The following is a 22,428-nucleotide window of genomic DNA, read 5'->3' as shown; positions in this document are numbered from 1 at the left end:
GGTTTCTAAATTTGAGTTGTTTACTAATTCTTTCATTTGCATTGTTACAGTAACTTCACACTCATTTTTTATTATAAATTAAATTGGAATGAAATATGTACATCTACATTTTAAAGTATCAAATATCACTTTCCCTTGTGCTTCAAGACATGACAAGAATCCTATGCATTATGTTAAAGATTACATGCCATGAGAAAACTTTGGAAATGCTTTTTAAGAAGTATAAGTGGGTCTCATTTGAAGGGGAAAAATCTCTAGTCAAATTCAAGGGGTCTTTTTTTCTCCATTCCTTTTGTGATACTAGTATATTGTTCGTGATTTAAATCAAATTTAATTTTTTTTTTTAATTTAAAACCAGTAAACCACAGTCTTCAAGCTCCTAACTACAATATCTGTGGTAGAAGGGTTAAGGATTGTCCTTAGGAAATGAACTGATTCTTTAAATTGCTGGGCATTAGTTGGGGCCAGTGAGCGTACTGGAGGAGGGTGTGTATTTGTTGGTTTAAGTTTTATCTATATTTTCCATGAAAGAGCTACCTATTTGCAAATTTTTGATATAAAGAAAGGTGACTGTATCGTTGCATTTTCTGGGATGTAAAACACCATATTCAAGATGTCGTTCTTAGTGTACACACTAAGTTGACACCTCAGTCTGTCCACAACCATCACATTCAACTCTGCAATCATCAACTAATCATCACTAATGGGTTTCACATGCTTTCATAGACACGTTTGACTTCTATCGTTACACATCTTATTTTCTGAGAAACCTGACTTGGAACTAATTTGGAGTGTTCAAGCAATTTCATAAAGAACAGGTGAGTGTTCATACAGCTTTATTGTCTCTATGGAAACATCCAATAAAAACCAGTTTTACTTTGGATCTCTGAAGTAGAATCCTGGGTACTTTTCTGTATTGACAAATACTGCGCTAGACTATACCACGATTATACAATCAACAAATCCTGAGGGTGGGAAACTCCACAGGTTGTTCAGCAGAAAAACTGGAAGAGAAAGGGATGGTGGGAGATGCTTATAGATTAAAACACACTTAAAAGTGGGGGAGGTGCAAATTATGGTGTCTATAGAGATGCAAACCTGAGTGATAAAAACTGTTAAACGAAGTGCTTACTATAAAAGCAAGAGAGTGGTTACTACTGGGCAGAGAGTGCTGATCTATACAGACATGAGATTAAACTGTAAAAATAATACTTTGCAATGATGAAAATGTTCTAGAATCAAATAGTGGTAATGGTTGCACAAAAGTGAATTATTTTAGAAACCACTGCATTGTATATTTTTAAAAGGGTGGATTTTATGGTATGTTAATTATATTTCAATGAAAAAAAGAATGCTTTAAAAAATGCTTTTAACAACTCCAGTTACGTAAACAGAAAAACCATCAAACAAAAAATATGAGTATATATATAAAGAAAACCATTTGAATCAGGCAGCCTACAGGAAGACCAGTAAGAGATGTGGCACATGAGACATCAGAGTATGTGTAACAGTAAGTGAAAGGTACAACAGGGTCATTTAATCAAGATTTCCATGTATTCAAAGTCTACTATAACTGGGTTTTCATTTATATCCAAAGGAAACAATTTATAATCCTCATCGGTCTAATCACTTTATTCTAAAAGTTGCTGACTAAAATATTTTAACCTATTCAGGGTTTATTTCTCATAATTGGCTTGGGAAAGAGAACACATTCATGAATATAGAAGACAAACACTTAGAATTTAGCATTTCAGCTAATACGAATGAATATCATAAGGAAATCCAAAATGAGGGAGAATGGTTACAAGGAGACATCTTTCATTTGCTTACTGTTTTGATCCTGTTTTTCACAAAAGGTTCTGTGAAGTTTACATGTTGCAAAACGATTATGTATTGGATTTCACATCATGCAAAGTAATAATATTTTATTATTTTTTTAAAAGATTTTATTTATTTTAGAGAGAGAGAGTGCTCACAAGAAGGGGGAGTGGCAGGCAGACGGAGAAGCAGGCTCCCGAGTGAGCAGGGAGCCCGACGCGGGACTCAATCCCAGGACCCTGGGATAACGACCTGAGCCGAAGGCGCCCCACGAAGTAACAATATTTTGAACAAGTACTTCAACTAAACCTAAATCAAGTATCAACAGACCAAAATCTATGCAGGACACATGTTTTATAGCTATCCGTAAGACTCAAGGCACTCTGGCTACCAGCTGAAATGAACTTAGAGGGTCACGAAGTCAGAAGACAGCAAGTTTCAGATGCTAATTACCTACACTCCCACCAGGTGGCCTGAGGATAGTTACAACATGGCTTTCAGCCCAGCACAAATACATCACTATTGGAAGAAGGGCTAGGGATTATATCACATAGTAGACCCTTAGTAACTATTTTATTGAATAAATGTGTTGTAAGACAAGAGAAAATCATTATTCCCCCATCATGGGTAGGATCAGACCAGGTCAAGATCAGTCCATTTCCCACTCCATATCTTCTCCTCCATTTATTTAAAAAAAACAAAAACAAAAACAAAAACCTGTCTCCTCCCACTTTCTATTAAACCAGTCAGGCTTTCACACATACCCCTTCCCCAAAACTCCTCTTCTCAAGGTTACCAATGATTTTCATGTTGCTAAATTTAATGGACATTTCCCAGTCCTCACTTTACCTAAGCCATCAGCAGTATCTGATACAACAGCTCACCTCCTCCTCCTTGAAATGCTTTCTCGACTTGGCTTCTAGGAAGTATCACTACCTATGACTTTCCCTCCTACCTCACTGGCCACCCCTGCCCAGCCTCCTTTGCTCATTCCTCTTCTCCTTGACCTCATGTTGGGGCACCTGGAGCTAAGTCCTCAGACTTCTCCTCCATTCACACTCTCTTCTAATCACATTTTAGTGATTTCATCTACTTTCATCACATTAAATACTGCTGACAACTTCCAAATTTATATCTGGCCCTGGACCTCTGCCTTCACCTCCAAACTCATTAAAATGCCTATTTGAGATCTCCACTTACGATGTTTCAAAGGCATCACAGGGACACCTGGGTGGCTCAGTCGGTTAAGTGTTTGCCTTCAGCTCATGTCATGATCCCAGGGTCCTGGGATCGAGTCCTGCCACTCCCTCTGCTTGTGCACACACACACACACACACACACTCTCTCTCTCTGACAAATAAATAAAATCTTAAAAAAAAAATAAGAAGGCATCAAAAACTCAACATCTCTAAAACCAAACTCATGATCCTCCCACCCACTGCACCCCCTACTTCTTCCTCCTGTAGACTTTCCCATCTCAGTCAATAGCAATAACATCCTTTTAGTTGGTAAGGACAAAAACTTAGAAGTATCCTTGACTCCTTTCCCTCGTACTTCATATCCAATCAGTGAGCAAATTTTGTTGCCTCTGCCTTCAAAATACATCAAAAAAATCTGAGCACTTCTCTACTTCCACGGCTACTACTCTAAGCCAACCATCTATTTTTTATTTATTTATTTTAAGTAGGCTCCACGTCCATTGTGGGGCTTGAACTCAAGACCCTGAGATATAGAGTTGTATGTTCTACTGACTGAGCCAGCCAGGCGCCCCACCAACCATCTATTTTTTTGTCTAGATTCTTGCAATGATCTTCTAATGGGTTTTCCTGCTTATACACTTGCCTCACTGCAGTCTTTTCCCATCTCAACAGAGTAGCCCAAGTGATTCAATTAAAACATGAGTTCTTACCATTCCTTTATAGAAACTCTCCAATGACTGCTTATCTCACTCACTATAGCCATGAGGTCAGGTCATATGTATTTGACTCCGTTTTACCTTTTCTCCTATTACACTTCTACCTTCAACCTCCTACTTGTCCTGCTCTAGCCACAGAGGATTCCTTGTTATTCTCAAATATGCCAGGCATATTCCTACCTCAGGATCTTTGTACCTATTGGTTCCTCTGCCTGGAATACTCTACTGCCAGTTAGCCTCATCTCCTTAAGTCTTTACTCAAATACCACCTTAGTGAGTCCTCATATCAACCTATTTAAAATTATACCTACCCAAAATATTCCTATCCCCTCCCTCTCCCCCAAATCTTTCTCCATATCAATATCATCTATGGTATAATGTAATTTATTCATTTATTTTGTTTGACTCTACCCATGGCAAATACGCTACATTCACTGCTATATCCCCAGCATGTAAAACACTTCCTGGCACTTAGTAGACAAAGAATGAATTATAAAATTATTATTATTTTTTAAAGGTTTTATTTATTTATTCATGACAGACAGAATGAGAGAGAGGCAGAGGGAGAAACAGGCTCCCCACAGAGCAGGGAGCCCGATGTGGGATTCGATCCCAGGACCCTGGGATCACGACCTGAGCTGAAGGCAGACACTTAACCGACTGAGCCACCCAGGCACCCGACAAAGAATGAATTATAAACTATTTAAGTTTCTTAAAAGCTACAAGTCCTTTATATTAAGAATTTTATACAATTTCCCAACCAGATAGTAAAGAAATACGGGAGAAAGTAAAATGTCTGTTTATTTCAATAGGTATTCAACTGACCTTCAAATCAGTCAATTCTGTACCATTATTTTTTCATTGAGTCAGGCCACTTAATTAAAATAAGTGCAGTTGTCACACACCATCGTCACTAATTTTAAATAAAAACTACAATCATGATTTGCTTTTTCCAAATATACGTTCTCTCAGGTAGTCCATCCGAGCTTCCTTTGTTGACAATGCCATAGAGTTCCATTCAAAATGCGGGATCTGTAAAATAAGCCATGTAGTTTGAATGGAAGTTTTAAAGCAACAACAAAAAGACATCAGGGAAAACTTGTAAGCACCACTGAGCCAAGCTGTAGAAACCTGTGAAATTAGTTTACATAAACATAAACCATTTTTAGAAGCCAAGTTGGTCCTTCTTCCTGGTAAAGCCCAGAGACCTACTACTTCCTTCACAGTTCCTTTAATCCTCCTGTTCCTACAATACCAACAGTAGACATTCTTCCTATTACCTTTCCAACATACATATATTAGCCTTTTTCTCTTGTATCTCTACCCATCTCCACAGTGCCTCTCGTAAGATAAATAAAAAAACCAATAGATCTTCTAGAGAGAATAAAATAAAATGATTTTTATTTACTATTCAAGAAAAATGAAGGAGGTTCTGTTTCAGAGATATTTTAATATAACTTTTTTTAATATTAAAAAAGGTAACTCTAGAACTTTCACATTAAAAGGGAACACATACTGGTGAAAAGAAAAAAAAAAAAAAAGGGAACACATACTGGTTGGACCTAGAAGGTATAATGCTAAGTTAAATAAGTCAGACAGAGAAAGACAAATACCGTATGACTTCATTCATATGTGGTTAAGAAACAAAGCAAATGAACAAAGAAAAAGACCAAAAAAACAGACTCTTAAATAAAGAGAACAGGCCTGTGGTTGTGAGGGGCTAGAGGGGGAATGGGTGAAATAGATAAAGGGGATTAAGAGGTACAAAGTTCCACTTGCAAAATACATAAGTCACGGAGATGAAAAGTAGAGCATAGGGAATATACTCCATAAGACTGAAAAAATGGTGACAGATGATCACTACACTTAATCGTGGTGAACACTGAGTAGTGTAGAGAATTGTTGAACCATTGTGTTGTATACCTGAAACACTGTATGTTAATTATACTCCAATTTTTAAAAAAGGAAACATACGTACAGCCAGTTCGCTAGGTTTTTTAGAGGGTATTTCATACCTGAATTACACGATAGCCCAAAATTTCCAACTGTCGTTTTTTCATAGCAGATTTTCCTTTTAAGTGAGGGATGTTTCTACAAAAAGCTCTTGAATCCAAAAATTCCAGAGCAATCCTACAGAAGATAAAAAAATATTTACTTCTGAAATCAAAATGAGAAACAATAATTATAAGCCTTTCAGGAACAAAGTTGCATCTTTAGGGGCACCTGGGTGGCTCAGTCGTTAAGCGTCTGCCTTCGGCTCAGGTCATGATCCCAGGGTCCTGGGATCGAGCCCCTCATCGGGCTCCCTGCTCCGCGGGGAGCCTGCTTCTCCCTCTCCCACTCCCCCTGCTTGTGTTCCCTCTCTCACTGTGTCTCTCTCTGTCAAATAAATAAATAAAATCTTAAAAAAAAAGTGAAAAAAAAACCAAAGTTGCATCTTTATAAATTAATTTATACAAAAAACAAATGAATATAAATGAGTATGCTATTTTTCTACTTAAATTAGTAATTGATGACAAGTAAGCCTATTCATTATAATTTACACCAAATTAGAGTAAAAATCTCCATGCTTTCATTCGTTTCCTTGTTCAATATATATTTACCATGCAACTACCATATGGAAGGTACTGTGAGGGATACAAACATAGAGAATAGCTTATAGTCTAACAACATGTGATACATATTAAGTAACTGCAATACAGTGTAGGAAGAAGTTAAGTGCTACTGGGTAAGCAGAGAGGTAGGGGAGTTTCAAAGAAGTTACTATTTGCTTCCACTGAGGACAATGAGGTTAGCACTTTAGTTAAGACTGCCAGGCGTTGGACAGCAAAAAAGGACAGACATAAAGGCTGAAGGCAGAGGAAAAGCAAAGGCACAGAGGCAGAATGCAGGAGATAAATGAGAAGCAGATTCTCCTACAATCGATCCTTGATAACGGAGTTCATTAAATTATGCCAAACTTAACGTTTAACAAAATCTGAAACTAAGAAATAAGTTACCTTTCAGCTCCTGGTGGCAGTCTTGATCCAGTTATTTGGGTATGTGATTCCCAGTGCGTTTCTGGCAGTTTTCCCAAAGTTATATTGTGGCTTCCATATGGAAGAGCTTTTTTTCTTTTATCCAAGATACACTCAAAATCTGTAAGTACAGGAGTCAACAGTATGAATTAAGTAAATTCTTACAGGTAAAAGTTTAAGATATATTTTAAATTTGTATACATATAGCGATATACATGTATACACACACACACACACATGAAAGAATGATGTACAGCTCCCTAATGATCCAACTTGTTTTATAAGATCTGGTCCAATGGCACCTCTCTTTGGAAATCAATCAATAAAAATCAACCAGCAAGTATTACTAAACTATATTTAGTACGGAGTTATATTTAGTGCTGGTACAGGTCAAATAACATTAAGAGTTTTATTTTAATCCTCTTAAATTTCTTAGTAGCATTTGGAAGAAGCTGAACCTACTCATCTGAAAACTAGTAAGACTAGGCAAAGATTCAAACGTGTATCCTGTCTTTCCTGTATGAACTGTACATAAGAGTAACTAAATAGTTGATATGGGAAAGTTCTTTTTAGACAAATTCCAGCTAATGCAGAAGAAATGATAGATGTTGAATATCACTACTTTAGGGGCGCCTGGGTGGCTCAGTCATTAAGCGTCTGCCTTCGGCTCAGGTCATGGTCCCAGGGTCCTGGGATCGAGCGCCGCATCGGGCTCCCTGCTCCATGGGAAGCCTACTTCTCCCTCCCCCACTCCCTCTGCTTGTGTTCCCTCTCTTGCTGTGTCTCTCTCTGTCAAATAAATAAATAAAATCTTTAAAAAAAAAGATCACTACTTTACCACCCCTAATGAATAATGGATTTAGACAATAATCTTAATGACTGATAAAATCTGTAGGTGAAAAACTGATAGAACTTTCTCATGGATGAGCTGATAAATCTTTAATATAACAAAAACAAGACAACCAACACTGTATGTCTTCTGATATGATACAGTAAGAAGTACATATCACCTATGAAATAGTCTGGGCAAAACAAACAAACAAAAAAACCCAACCTGAATTTAACCTGAATCTAATCAAGCCTCTAGATCTAAGGAGTGACTTACAGAAAAACAAGGGATGCAGAAGCAGGTTAGGAGATACAACAGAGGTATAACTGAAAAGTCCAGAATGTGAAAAAAATATTTATTTTCAATAAATAAATTGTAAGGGGAAAAGAAAGAAGAAAAAAAAAAGAAAAAAGGGGAAAGAAAGAGGTAGAACTTAAAAAGGCCTATCAACCAAATGTAATGTCTGGATCCCAATTTTAACAAATAAACAGTAAAATAAAACATATAAAAGACAATTGAGACATTCGAACATTGACAAGCTATGTGATATTAAGAAATTTTTATGAATGGCGGTGGGGTGATAATAATGGTACTGTAGTTATGTATCTTTTTAGATAAACATTTTAAGATGATACGTGTGATTTGCTTGAAAAGGATCAGGTGGGACTCTGGTGAGTTTTGACAACTGTTGATGCTCGATGGGAGTTCATCATACTATTCTATTTTTTGTATATGTTTGAAATTTTTCTGTAATAAAAACAACTGTAAAAGTATTTAAACCAAGACCAAAAGGACAAATGAAAAAAGAAACAACAAACGAAAAGGAAAGAGTAGGTTTAATTATCTGCTTTTTATACATAAGGGAAACTGGGGCACTGAAGCAGCTTTGAGCTAATTATCAAACGTGAAATATAGTTCTCTCATTGAGAGAATGAATTATGGAGCTAGAATGCCTAGGTCAAATACTGGCTCCACCAGTTGTCAACTATATAACCTTGGGCAAACAATAATGTCTCAGCCTCAATTTCCTTATCTATGAAATAGAATAATTTATGTACCTGGTAGGGGCATAATAAGTTTATTATATATAAAACACTTAAAACAATGTCTAACACATAATAAACAATATGTAGGTATATCATTTTCTATTGCTGTTGTTATATGAAATTGCAGCACTGTTTGACAGATGCATGTACCTACAAAAAGCCCTAAGGATTAAATAAACCATCATTTACTCAATTCAATGAAATACGTATGCAGCCACTAAAAATAATGTATATTTCTGGACACAGAAAAATATTTGCAATATATAAAGATAGCTACAAACATTATAGTATAAGTTATTTTTGGTTTCAAACAAGTCAGTTACAAAAATAGCAAAAGTAAACAATGGTCATATCATGGTAATTTCTCTCTTTTGTTATCTGTCCTTTCTGGTTTTTCTATAAGTAGGTATCCTGTGATTTTTTTTAAGTGAATTTTTTTTAAACCTTAAGCAATGCTTCTAGTCCATAGTTATTAATTATACTATTATATTGTCTTAATTACGCTATATCCATGTACATAAATTTACCAATTAAATTTTTTTAAATGATTTATATACATTTCACATAAAAATAAGCCTCTTGACAACAGGAGGTGCAAATATGAATTGGAAATACAATGGTCTTGGGACATAGTAATCCTAGTTTCAGTACTAATTACACGTTATGCATGATTTGTTATGCATGATTTTTTTTTCTGTATTTTCCAAATGTTTTACACAGATAGGACTATTTATAGTTCGAAAGAAATATTAACAAGAACAAAACAAAAAGAATAAAATGAAATAAGAGGAATAAAGAGCCAGTCACAGTGCCTGTCACAAAGTTGGTGCTCAATAATTTTAAATTACGAGATGGAATTACAGACCATTTTCATATTCATATTTTAGTGCATTTCCTTCTGTGAGCATTATTTTTACAGGAGTATATTTTAAAATACAGATATATTTTAAATAGTACAGATTAACAGTATACAGATGGTCCCCAACCTATGATTTTTCAACTTTACAATTGGTACCAAAGTGATATGCATTCAATAGAAACCATACTTCAGATTTTTGAATTTGGATCTCTTTCGATGCTGGGCACCAGTAGTGAGGATAAAAAGCTTAGAATGATTATTTTTCACTTTCAGTACAGTTTTCAATAAATTACATGAGATGATTCAACACCTTTTTGTAAAACAAGCTTTGTGGTAGATGATTTTGCTCAACTATTGGCTAATGTAAGTGTTCTGGGCACATTTAAGGTAGGCTAGGCCAAGCTATGAAGTTCAGCATGTTAGGGGTGTATTAAATGCATTTTTTTCTTTTTTTAGAGAGAGAGTGTGTGCAAGAGCAGGTGCAAGTGGGGGATGAAGGGGGGCAGAGGGAGGGAGTGAGAGAGAATCTCAAGCTGGCTCCACACCCAGCACAGACCCACAGGAGGGGCTTGATCTCACAACACTGAGATCATGACCTGAGCAAAAATCAAGAGTTGGACCCTTAACTGACTGAGCCACCTAGGCATCCCTAAATGCATTTTGACTTCAATATTTTCAACTTATAATGGGTTTATTGAGATATAATCCCATGGTAAGTCAAGGAAGATCTATACCAATCTCCTAAAACAACCCTCTTGCAGAGAGTGCAAGTTGTCCCCCAATATCTAATACTTCCCTTCATTTTTAATAATAGAATTCCTAATTCTTAGCTGGGTACATGGCCACCCAGAATGAAAACATTTCCTAAACTCACTCATAGCCAAGTATGGCCATATGGTATAATTAAAAATGGTATGTGCAACTTCAAGGAACTGTGCTTAAAGGGACACCCTTCCATTTCCTCCCCTCCACCTTCTGCTTAGATTGTAGATGTGTTGGGTAAAGCAGAAGGAGCCATTTTGGACCATAAAGTGGAAGCTACCTACATGTTGAGGTTGTAGTTTATAATAAAATAGAAGGATCTTGGGACACCTGGGTGGCTCAGCCAGTTAAGCATCTGCCTCCGGCTCAGGTCATGATTCTGGAGTCCTGGGATTGAGTCCTGAATCGGGCTCCTTGCTCAGCAGGGAGCCTGCTTCTCCCTCTGCCTGCCCCTCCCCCTGTTTGTACACACTCTCTTTCTCTGACAAATAAATAAATAAAATATTTAAAAAATAAAATAGAAGGATCTTGATCTTTAAGGCTTGTGGAACTGGCATCCCAGCCCTGGATACCCTATGCGTATGGGAGAAGGAAATAAACTTTGTTAAGTTCCTGTTATTTGTGGATTTCTGTCACTCATAGACAAATGAAATCCTAACGTAAGACCAAACAACTGAGAAAATGTGTTTTGTAGTGCAAGATGGGGGTATAAATGGCTAATTTGGTTCAGTCTTCTGAACACACGATCTGATATCCAGCTTCTGCCTAAACATTTCTTCTTCACAAGGCAGCCCATTATTTCATTTTTTGACAAATCTCTCATAAAATTCTCCTTTTATTGACTTAAAATATGATTCCTTTAATTTTTACCATACTTTTATCCTGAAATAGATATCTAATTCTTCTTTCACATAATAATCCTTCAAACATTATAAGTTATGCTTACCACTTTTCCAGTTTTCAAATTAAACATTCCTAGCTTTTTTTAAAATAAAATTTATTAAGCCCTATGTTCCAAGGGCAGTGCTAAATGTTTTTCATAAAACATTCATAAAATGTTTTTCATTAACTGGGTATTATTATCCCCATTTACAGATGAAGAAACTAATAATATTCAGAGGTTGAGGAACTTGCTGAGGAATTGAAATCTGTGCAGTTCCCGTCCTCTGTAGTTCTTTTTTTTTTTTTTGAAAGATTTTATTTATTTATTTATTTATTCGACAGAGAGAGAATGAGAGAGAGAGAGAGAGCACATGAGAGGGGGGAGGGTCAGAGGGCGAAGCAGACTCCCTGCCGAGCAGGGAGCCCGATGCGGGACTTGATCCCGGGACTCCAGGATCATGACCTGAGCCGAAGGCAGTCGCTTAACCAACTGAGCCACCCAGGTGCCCCCCGTCCTCTGTAGTTCTAAGACAGGATTTCTAGACTCCTTTGTTTCCAGGCCCCGTTTGTCACTGTCTCTCACAAAATGTAACACTCAAAAAAAAGAATACTAAGAAATGTCTGCAGAATACAGTGGTACTACCAACTTTCTTATTATTATTAATAACATAGGTTAAAATAGTATTTGATTTTTGGCAACCACTTACAGTATTAGCTAATATCAGGCTTATAATCCTATATAACATCCTGTATGTATGCAGATGTTTTCTAAGCCTAAATTTAGAAAGTTTATGTTAATTCTCTTAAAATTTCATCTTTTCCTTTAAGTCCACCACTTGAATTTAGCTATTTTTTTTTAAATCTTATGTTGCCATCCAATTTATCAGCTAGCCTACTAATTTTGTGTCACCCACTACAAAATCAGAATGCCTTCTACAGCTAGACCACTGAGAAGGTTAATGAGTTTATTTAGAGTTGAGCACAAACCTATGGAAATCTTCATCCAGGTGGATAATCCAACTTTGTTTTTGACATAAAACAATGAAATGATGCTAAGTCATTTCCCTGACTTTAGGGTACTTAGTGGAGAGGAAAAAAACTTTTGAAGATCTAGAAATGTTCAGTGAATCTGAATCTGGGTTTTACTTAGAATTGGTGAAAGATTGGTAAAAAATTAAAACCAAACAAAAAAAATGCTGATGGTTATCAAAGCTGGCCCGTGGGAACTTGAGGAATCATTGTACTCTTCTATTTCGATCTGTTTGGAAATTTCCACTTGATAAGATGATTCTACTTTAATTAGTCTTCTGAGAGTACCTAATAACCTACGACAGACTCACCTATTCTGTGGTAATAAGGTGTAAGAACCGAGGCTTTTACACAATTGGTTCCTTCCAGCACCTCTGCTAACATTTTATAAATCTGCTGTTGTGCTCCATTCATGCTGCCAAAATCTTTATGAAAATAAAGATAATTAGTTCACTTAAAATAAGTTAATCAGTTTCAAATGAAAATCAACCCAATTCTGCAAACCGAAAAATCAAGATTAATATTTTCAACAAGAGCTTCGATATAATAGCACATGCAATGGTAGTAAATTCAGAATGATACAAGTTCTGTGCTCTCTACCAGAGAGGTTTAGTGTCCTAAATATTAAGAAATTCTTATAACACAAATCTCACCTATAAAATGGTTCTATCAAATAGGTCATGGCACTCTCGGTAACTCTGGTGTCACGGTTGGGCTTAACAATGTGCTAACTAGTAATTCACTTGGGAATTAAATTTTGCTGTCTGACCCAAAGACAAGGCAAACCTTTATTATACTGTTGTTGACAGAAGCGGTCATGAAACCATGGAATCTGATACTCAGGGCACTCCAAGCAGACTGCTCTATTTAATTCCATAAGACGAAACTGGACCTTCATATTTAGAGATGAACATAAAACTGAAATCAAAAACAAAATATTAATTGATTTTGACAGGTTGGACCTAACAAAGACAATCCATTTTTTCACATTCATTTATCCCCATTATTTGTTAGTACTTTTATTCTCACCTTATAAAACTGTTTCATTTGCACACACATGCTTTATATTTTTAAATTATTCAGTGGCAAGATTAGGACTAACTCCTATGTTGTTTTCACTAATCATGAATACTACAACTACATTTTTAAAAATACCACCAAAGAACTTTCATTGACCTAATATTCAACATTTAGGTATCTATCCTAAAGAAACAAAGATGAGGTCAACGATTCATGTATAATAATCATTATTTATAATGAAGAATTGGAAACAACCTACATGATAACAAATGTTATTACATTCCTATCATAGCCAATTATATAGACACTAAAACAATCATGACACCAAAAAATATTTAATGGCATGCAAACCTGTTCAAAATACAGTTCAATGACAAAAGGCAACATACAAAAGTGAATATAGTAATAATCCAAATTTTGTTTTAAAATACATACAGATATATAAACATATACATAAGAGCAGGAGAGAGACAGAAAAGAAAAATATACTCAAAAATATCATTAAAAGTGGTAGTTTCACTTGGTAGTAAGATTATGAGTAATCTTTTATCTTCTATTTTATACTTTTCTGTTTTCCAAATTTTCCATAAGAAGGAAATACTTTCATAAACAGAAAAAAATTATGTTAACATTTAAATGCTTTAGTATAGGTAGAGCTGAAACTTGGATGTAAAGTATAGGTAATAGTTTAATAAATTAAAATGTAGATACAGGGTCACCTGGGTGGCTCAGTAGGTTAAGCATCAGCCTTCAGCTCAGGTCATGATCCCAGGGTCCTGGGACTGAACCCCACATCTGGCTCCCTTCTCAGCGGAGAACCTGCTTCTCCCTCTCTCTCTCTCTCTCTCCCTCTGCCCCTCCCTCTGCTTGTGCTTCCTCTCTCTCTCTCTCTCAAATGAATAAATAAAATCATTAAAAAAATTGAAATTAAAATTTAAAAATGTAGATACACACATTCAAGTTGAGAATCCATTTTGGCTAAGAATTTGATGTTAAAAATTGCCTTCAGCAGATCTTCCGGAAAATATCCAAGTGTGGCCAAAGAATAACCAAGAAACACTAACATGAGAGGATCCAATCCACCTAAAACAAAATTAAGATAAAAAAATTATAATGTACAGCCACCTCACATATACATAAGCACACACTTTATTCAGGTCAAGCTGGGTTTTAAAATAATGATACAAACGCAGCCTTGACAAAGCTAATCTATACTGTTACAAGTCAGGAGAGTGGTGAAGTGCTTACCTTTGGGTGGGAGTAGAGTAGGAAAGGGGGGCAGGAGAAAAGGACACTGTAGTAATACTGCTTCTTCACCTGGGTATTGATTCCTTGGGTGATTCCATTTATATAAATTCATACTATGTGCTAAGGATATGTAAATATTCCTATATTATTTTACTTCATAAGAAGTTTTAAAAATTGCTTTGTAAAGAGAAAGAATTCAAAACAAAAGGTCAGTAGTGTATGTAATAAGTGGTCCGAGTCTCTATGTATTGATGATAACAATGTAATAGTGCTCAGAATGTGTTCAGTATCATTCTAAGCTCTTTACATATATTAACTCATTGAAATCTCACTTCAGTATACAGCAGGAATAATGATTATCTCCGCTTTGTAAATAAATAAGTGTACAGAGGCACAGAGAAGTTAAATGACTTGCCTACAGTCACACAGTTAGCAAGTGGCAGTGAGGTTTAACCCTGAGAGCCCAGCTCCGGAGCCTGGACTTCTATTCTGTGCTGCTGTTAGGGATCTCAAATATCCAGGCTGAGTGTAGACACATATGAAGCTCAAGTTTCAAATAGCACCTCCTCCCTTACCTGTCACCCAACAGCATGGCACATGTCCCAGAGTACAAGATTGAGGTTATTTAGCTGATTTGCCTCGTCCAAGAGACATTTCTGATGAGAAGGAAGGGGTCCCTACTGGCAGCAATATTCTTAGAAAGGACAAAAAAGATGTTAAATCTTTCCTTTTGGATTGTTTGCTGAGTTTATTTAATAAATCAAGATCAAATCATAAATGAGGTTAATAGTGACCTGTCAAATCTAATATTTATTCAAAATAAAATTATTATGCCATTACTTAAAATTTTAATTATAAAGGTCTCCAAGAATTTTCCAAACATTCTCTTGGTAAGGCTTAAAAAAAAAAAAATCAAAGCTGTATTTCTCAACCTTTCTTCTCTTAAACTCTTTATTGTTATTATTTTTTTAAAAGGATGTGCTTTCATTTCCTTCTGGTTGTCGGCACAAGACTAACCAACCAGGAGAGCATACTAAGTCTCAGTTTCAAGTCTCCTCTTTCTACATAATTATGTTACTAAAAAGAGGTATATATGAATGCCACACATCCATATGCCCATTCATGACTAAATATAAACATATCACAGCAGCCCATTTTACTTTTCTATTCACAAAGTAGTATCAGATGGTTATCGTATCATGGTGTCAGTCAATGGCAGGGGTAAAGAAAAAAAAAAACAGTATCTAGACTATAAAAGACTAAAGGGGTATCAACCTAATGCAGTGAGTGGATGCTGGGTCCAAAATAACCATTTTTGAGATGAATGAGGGAGATTTAAACATGGACTGTGTATTAGATATTAGGGACTATTAATTTTCTCAGGTGTCATAATAGTATTGTGGCGATATAAGAGGTCATTATTCTTAGGAGGCATACGCCTAAGCAATTAGGGGTGAAGGGTCATGAGGCCTACAACTTACTGTGAAACGGTTCCGAAAAAAATAAGAGAGAAAGAGAAACAGTAAGGCAAATAGGATAAAATGTTAACAATTACGAAGTCTGCCCAGTGAGTATATAGGCACTCTTTGATTCTTTCCATTTTTTCCTTAAGCTTGATATTTTTCATAATAAAAATGTTTCAAAAATGGGTACAAACTTTTTTTAGGTCTAGAACTCATGGCTCTTACAGTTACCCCTTAAATGAGAGCTCTCTCTTACCACAGTGGCAATGGTATCCTCCAACCTACTTACTCAATGTATTACCAAACAATATACCTACTTAAGTAAGAATTCAGGTATTGAATGCAAATCCTGAAAAATTCATCATTTTGAGGTGGATCATAGTTGAAGATGCTAAATGGAAGAATAATATCAAGGATCACATAAGGGTGGATCTGTATAAACACAACAAAATGTTATAGTTTAAACTTCAGTAAAATAAAACAAAAATTTAACCTAATTATTATTTTCAGTAGAAATCTTTTTCTAACATGCCTAGAGTAAAATGAGAAATGCATCACTACTTATTACTTTTTCCACCCTGCTATAATCTATTTAGTCCCACCACTAGTTTCTAGTAACTCTAAGTATCAATGCAGAAAAAAATTAATCAGATAATCTGCAAATTATTTTTGTTAGGTGTAAAATCCTGTTCCAGAATTCATTAATCATTAAAATGAATAGGAAACAGTATTACTAATTTCCATGATCTCAGTGCACTTTATATACTCATCATATAATGTAATTAAGGAAGTTAGTTTATAATCATTTTTCTTTCATTCATTTCTTTCATTCATTCATTTTTAAAATTTCATTATTCACTCATTCATCTAAAACTTAATGACTGCCAAGTACTATGCTAAACAAGTAAGACAGATTTTTATTTTACTTTGGAAGAAATACTGTCTCCTTAAGTAAAAGCCTTATCCCGATATAGATTTAATAAGTGAATTTCTTCTCACATAATCCAAAAAGCAACATTTTACAAGTAAGTTCCAGAAATAAATTTGTAAGAAGACACACTGACAATTTAAGAATATAGAAGTCAGTGTACACCTTATGTTTTCCTCATTTTTCACACTTTTGAACATAGTTGTTCTTAAATATAAAAGTAATATCATAGGATTATAGAAAATAAGAAAAAAAACAAAAATCATTCATACTTCATTTTCTTAAAACAGTATTGTTTTAAGTATTTCTTTCTAGACAATAAATTTTGACTACAGATCTTAAAAATATCGTAGTGAACCAAAAGATGACTGCTATACTCCCCAGGTCTACACTGCTGGAGGAAACAACTTTAGAGAAACAAATTGCTGAACCAGACATGAGAATTTAATTTTTAAAATTCAAATTCCAGGGATGCATGGGTGGCTCAGTCAGTTAAGCATCTGCCCTCAGCTAAGGTCATGATCTCAGGGTCCTGGGATCCAGCCCAGTGTTGGGCTCCCTGCTCAGCTGAGAGTCTGCTGGACCCTCTCCCTCGGCCCTTCCCCCACCCACCCCTGCTCGAGTTCGCATGCGCACTCTCTCTCCCAAATAAACAAAATCTTTTAAAAAATAAAAAATAATAAAATTCCAATTCCAATTAAGTTCTTAAAGTACTTATAAACACTTATGCTTTTAGAAGTTGACAACTATTTAAAACTCAATTTCACCTTTTGACTCTGCTGAACAACCACTGAGGCTATCCTATCAAGTAGCAAAGTACTGAAGTAGTTAGTTCTAGAAATAAAAGATGCAATCTCTGCAACATTTTTGTAATTAATTTCCTCCATCAAACGGTGTAAAGTACCAGCTGTTTCTTCAAGAAGTGACTCAGCAAACCAGTCTCCTTTTAAAGATTTAAGTTCTTCCCACAACAGATTCAAATTGTTGCATTTTCGTAGTCTCTGAAGACCAAAGTGATCTAGTTTTTGAAGCAGTTTCAGTTGTTTCCCAGTGGTATTATCCAGACATTTGCGATCATAATGAATCCATCTTAAAACAGATGTAGCAAAACCATTCAGGTCATTTAGGTCACACTGTGGTAAAATGGCTTCAATTCGAGATATCCCCACTTCATCTAGGTGAGAAGATGGAAGAATGGAAAGAGCATAGACCAGGATGGAAATCTCACTAGGTATAACACTAATTTTCAAATATCTATAAGGAAGAGGGAGAAAATGAAAATGAAAAGAATAAAATTAATAAATCAGTAACAAAATGAAAAATACTTAAAGTCTGAATACATAATTATTATTATAATTAACAGGTGTGGGAGGTGTAAAATACAAGTTAATTTAAGAAGGGTTAGATAAATTCAAAGATGACAGGTCCACAAAGGACTACCATGAGAAGTCTTAAGATTTTTCTAAGGCACGCTCAAATATTTTATACAAAAATGAAACCACAGTCCCTAACATACCAAAGATCGGGGTCAAAACAATGTTTCCAGTGCTGTTGCTAGAGACAGATTTTGGGCTGAATGTTTGATATGACCTGTTAGGGGCTGGAATGACCTAGTATAGGCCCTGCCATACAGTGATCACTCAGTGACACTAGTTCCCTCAATATGTACCAACCTTGTAATAACTGTCTAAAAATAAACCCCCAACAGATACAATCTTTCCAACCTCCACTTGATATTTTTCCTGGAAACACTTCCTCAAATTCCAAAACTTACATGTGCATGTGTGTTTATTTACAATACACCACACACCCATCAGCATGGCTAAAATTAGAAAATAAAAATATGTCAAGTGTTGGCAGGGATGTGGGGCAACAGGCATGCTCAGCTCACATTCTGCTACTGGGAATATAAACTGGAACAGCCACTCTAGAAAACCATTTACCAGATCTACTGAGGATGAACAACGTATGTATAACCTATGAACCCACAATTACACTCTTTGGTAAATATCTACAGCAATGCATACATATGTTTACTAAAAGATATGTATGAGGATATTCATAACAGCACTATTCATAATAGCAAAAACTGGAAATAAATAAAATATCCATCAACAGTAGAATGGATAAAAATATTTTTGTTATATCCTTACAAAGAGAACACAATACAGCAAAAATATGGGTAAATCTCATAAACATAATTATCAAGCAAAAGAAGCCAGACACAACAGACACACAAAATAGGCAAAACTAATCCATGCAGTTGGAACTAGAGGTAGTAATTAACCTGGGCGACAGGGAAGCAGAGTAATGAGGAGGAGAAAGGTATATTTTATGTAGATTACATTTCAATATGGTTAAAAAAAAAAAAGGCCACATTATTCTAGTATATGAATTCCCTGTGTTCCCTGAATGGCTTCAGGAGCTATTTATTTATAGGAATAGTTATGTGAATAGTTTAATTAGACTGTGTTCCTTCTAAAGTCTATTTGATACTGCCTGCACTGAAGTAGGGGAAAGTAAGCACCTATGATTTCCATACAACATCCTCCAACTAACTTTTTGATAAGATTTTAAACTCCAGAGATGTATAAGGGTCCTCACTACTCAGAATTACTAGATTTTAACATTATCATATTTGCTTCAAGTCATTTTACAAAGGAAATAAAACATCGCGGGTAAAGTGGAATTCCCTTTGACACTCCCACTTCCGCTCTTATTTTTCTGTTAACATACCTATAGGCAAACAGGACTGTGTAATTTCACTTTTTAAAAATCATTGTGCAGGGAGCCTGGGTGGCTCAGGTGGTTAAGTGACTGCTTTCGGCCCAGGTCATGATCCTGGAGTCCCGGGATCAAGTCCCACATCAGGCTCCCTGCTCGGCGGGGAGTCTGCTTCTCCCTCTGACCCTCTTCCCTCTTGTGCTCTCTCTCATTCTCTCTCTCTCAAATAAATAAAATCTTAAAAAAAATAAAATAAAATAAAAATAAAAATCATTGTGCAGACCAAAAAAACCATGTCCCTGGGCCAGTTTATGATACTTAATTTAGAACATAAAATTCTACATTCAGAGGCTATGTAAAAGTCTATGCTGGGGCGCCTGGGTGGCTCAGTCGTTAGGCGTCTGCCTTCGGCTCAGGTCATGATCCCAGGGTCCTGGGATCGAGCCCCGCATCGGGCTCCCTGCTCCGCAGGAAGTCTGCTTCTCTCTCCCACTCCCCCTGCCTGTGTTCCCTCTCTCACTGTGTCTCTCTCTGTCAAATAAATAAAATCTTAAAAAAAAAAAAAGTCTATGCTAAATATGAAAAAGGTGAAGAAACAATAATCCTGCATATAATCACCTTGGTAAGAAAAAAGTTATTTCTTTAAGAAAAGGGTGAACTTTCTACTAACATACCTAACAAGCACCTGATAAAGTGCCACCTCTTATTCTTCAATTCAAATCCTTCTTAACTTTAACGGCAAATAATTTTACTATAATTAAAATCATTTTCAACTCTATGCCAATCCTTTTGATTATGGCATAGAATCCCATGCCTGGTCTTCCAGGAATCAAAATCAGAAATCAAACTAGTATAGAAAAACGGAGAAAAAGATTAATCTAATTTTAGTTTCATTCAGGTCATTATTCTGATTGTTAAAATAAAAAACCTTTTCATGCAAAAGTCCATTTTGACTCCATTTCCATAAGCATCCTTGGAAAACTGAGTAACTTCCCTGTTAAAATATGAATGTTATAGCCATAGAAAAACAGAAAACATTAAATTATAAAGGTAAAATACTTTTTCAGTAACATTACTCTGAAATATTTTATTTTTTAAATTTTTTTTAAAGATTTTACTTATTTATTGGAGAGAGAGAATGAGAGAGAGAGAGAGAGTATGAGAGGGGGGAGGGTCAGAGGGAGAAACAGACTCCCCACCGAGCAGGGAGCCCGACACAGGACTCGATCCCGGGACTCCAGGATCATGACCTGAGCTGAAGGCAGTTGCCCAACCAACTGAGCCACCCAGGCGCCCTTAAATATTTTATTTTAAAAATTACAAATTAAAAAATTTAATATGCTTTAAAACAATCTAACATGCCTTAAAATAGGCACGTAAGCAGACTGAAGGCCTCTGAATATAAGTGCTCCCAAATGGAAGTTTTGCCTTGTTGGGCAGCTCCAATCTTTTCATAGTTATTGTATTCCTGCAGGAAAGGAAAATGCCTTGGCTTTTACTGTTATTCATGCCTGGGGAACTCATCGCCCTACTGGCTTCATTTCAGAATATACCAAGCATGAGCACTGGCAGAGATAAGTGTGTTAACATTTAAATAACAAGCCACTTAATTCTGCCTCCAAAAGTTCCAACAACTCTCTACATAATCAAACAAAAGAAACATTGAGTCCAGATTATAAAATAAATACTGTAACCTTACCTAAGCAGTAACTCTCTGAGTCTCACAAAAAGCTCTTTACTTTGAAAATGTAGAAAAATCAATGCTTGAGTTATCCTCAATAACTCTATTGGTTTATAGTTATCCAAATGTTTATACAGAATTGAAGCAATTCTATAAAGAATGATAAAACATATATTACAATCAATCCATTCATTTATGTATTAAGTATTTACTGAGGAGCTCTTTCATGCCAGACATGCTGTGTTGGAGAAACAGCAATCAATGAAATAAGGTTTTCTGCTCTTAAAGAGCAGCCTCAAAATGGTGACAGAAATGTAAACAATTAAGATAGAATGATATAAGAGCTATCAATGAAGTGTAAATATTTAATTATTAATAGCAACAGTAGAGAAAAGCATAAAGTTTCACTTTCTAATTAAAAAAAACTCACAAAACAGCCATCAAATTCCACATCTTCCCCACAAAGAAATCTTTACCAAGAGTTACTAACAATTAGCAAAACTGATTTAATTTTCTTCCTTAATTCACTGGCCCTCCAATGGAATGGATTAAAAGCAATGAGAAATGCTAAGAGGGAGTATGTTGGAAGAAACGGGGCAGAAGGATCATACAATGGATAATAAAACATTAAGTATATATAATCTGAACTGTATTTTTTTCTTCTTAAATTTCTTTAAAAAAAAAAAGACAATATATGGCAGTATGATTTCAAGGTAACTGTGGTGTGCAATTCAAGTTCACATAGATGCTCTCCACTTTCCCAGATTATGATCCTCTGCTTGAAAATAACAACAGCAGCAAATGAAATGAAAAAATGCTATAAACAATTTAAACATCTCTATTTTAAAAAACAAACTATTTAGATTATGAACAACGCCTTAAGTGTTAATTCCTTCTTTCTTCAAAACCAACAGCTAGATTATAGAAAAAAACATAATGCATCCTCAAAAAAAATAGTTACTTATGGATGACAACTAAACATTAACACCATGAATTTCAGGAAAGACTACTTTTTAATCAGATGTGAATTTCTGCTTTCCATCTCCTCCATTGCTCCCATCACTGCCAGGGCCTGTTGTCTGGTTAGCTCCTCTGACATCAATAATAGAGTTGATTTAAGTCTAGAGGTAAAGAAAAATATTTTTATGTTGAAGAACTGATGATTAGCTTATAAAAATTTTTTTTAAATCTTTATTTATTTTAAGAT

The 22,428-nt window shown here is 35.5% G+C and overlaps 1 protein-coding gene across 5 annotated transcripts in view; it reads right to left on the bottom strand.

Moving 5' to 3' along the window:
• Nucleotides 1–4,256: 4,256 nt before the first annotated feature.
• The window catches only part of FASTKD1 (FASTK mitochondrial RNA regulator 1), a 43,658-nt gene continuing 25,486 nt past the window's right edge, over nt 4,257–22,428 (bottom strand). For 3 of the 5 annotated variants that reach the window (XM_028125197.2, XM_028125207.2, XM_028125215.2), the window contains exons 6-15: nt 22,232–22,342; nt 21,240–21,371; nt 17,584–18,070; nt 16,206–16,320; nt 14,132–14,260; nt 12,944–13,075; nt 12,469–12,582; nt 6,733–6,871; nt 5,749–5,863; nt 4,257–4,765 (exon numbers count right to left, since the gene is read on the bottom strand). In XM_028125197.2, coding sequence (XP_027980998.2) covers nt 4,670–4,765; nt 5,749–5,863; nt 6,733–6,871; nt 12,469–12,582; nt 12,944–13,075; nt 14,132–14,260; nt 16,206–16,320; nt 17,584–18,070; nt 21,240–21,371; nt 22,232–22,342 — 1,570 coding nt within the window. In that variant the 3' untranslated portion in view covers nt 4,257–4,669. Of the gene's footprint in view, nt 4,766–5,748; nt 5,864–6,732; nt 6,872–12,468; nt 12,583–12,943; nt 13,076–14,131; nt 14,261–14,425; nt 14,546–16,205; nt 16,321–17,583; nt 18,071–21,239; nt 21,372–22,231; nt 22,343–22,428 lie in introns of all 5 variants that reach the window. The other 2 variants (XM_088021646.1, XM_028125228.2) reach the window with 2 other exon arrangements.

Source organism: Eumetopias jubatus, unplaced genomic scaffold (genome assembly GCF_037043125.1).
Source record: "Eumetopias jubatus isolate StellerSeaLion01/CBP00866 unplaced genomic scaffold, mEumJub1_p1.0 scaffold_3, whole genome shotgun sequence".
Lineage (NCBI taxonomy): Eukaryota > Metazoa > Chordata > Mammalia > Carnivora > Otariidae > Eumetopias > Eumetopias jubatus.
The sequence above is the reverse complement of the archived record's forward strand: the minus strand, read 5'-3'. Positions and strand labels throughout refer to the sequence as shown.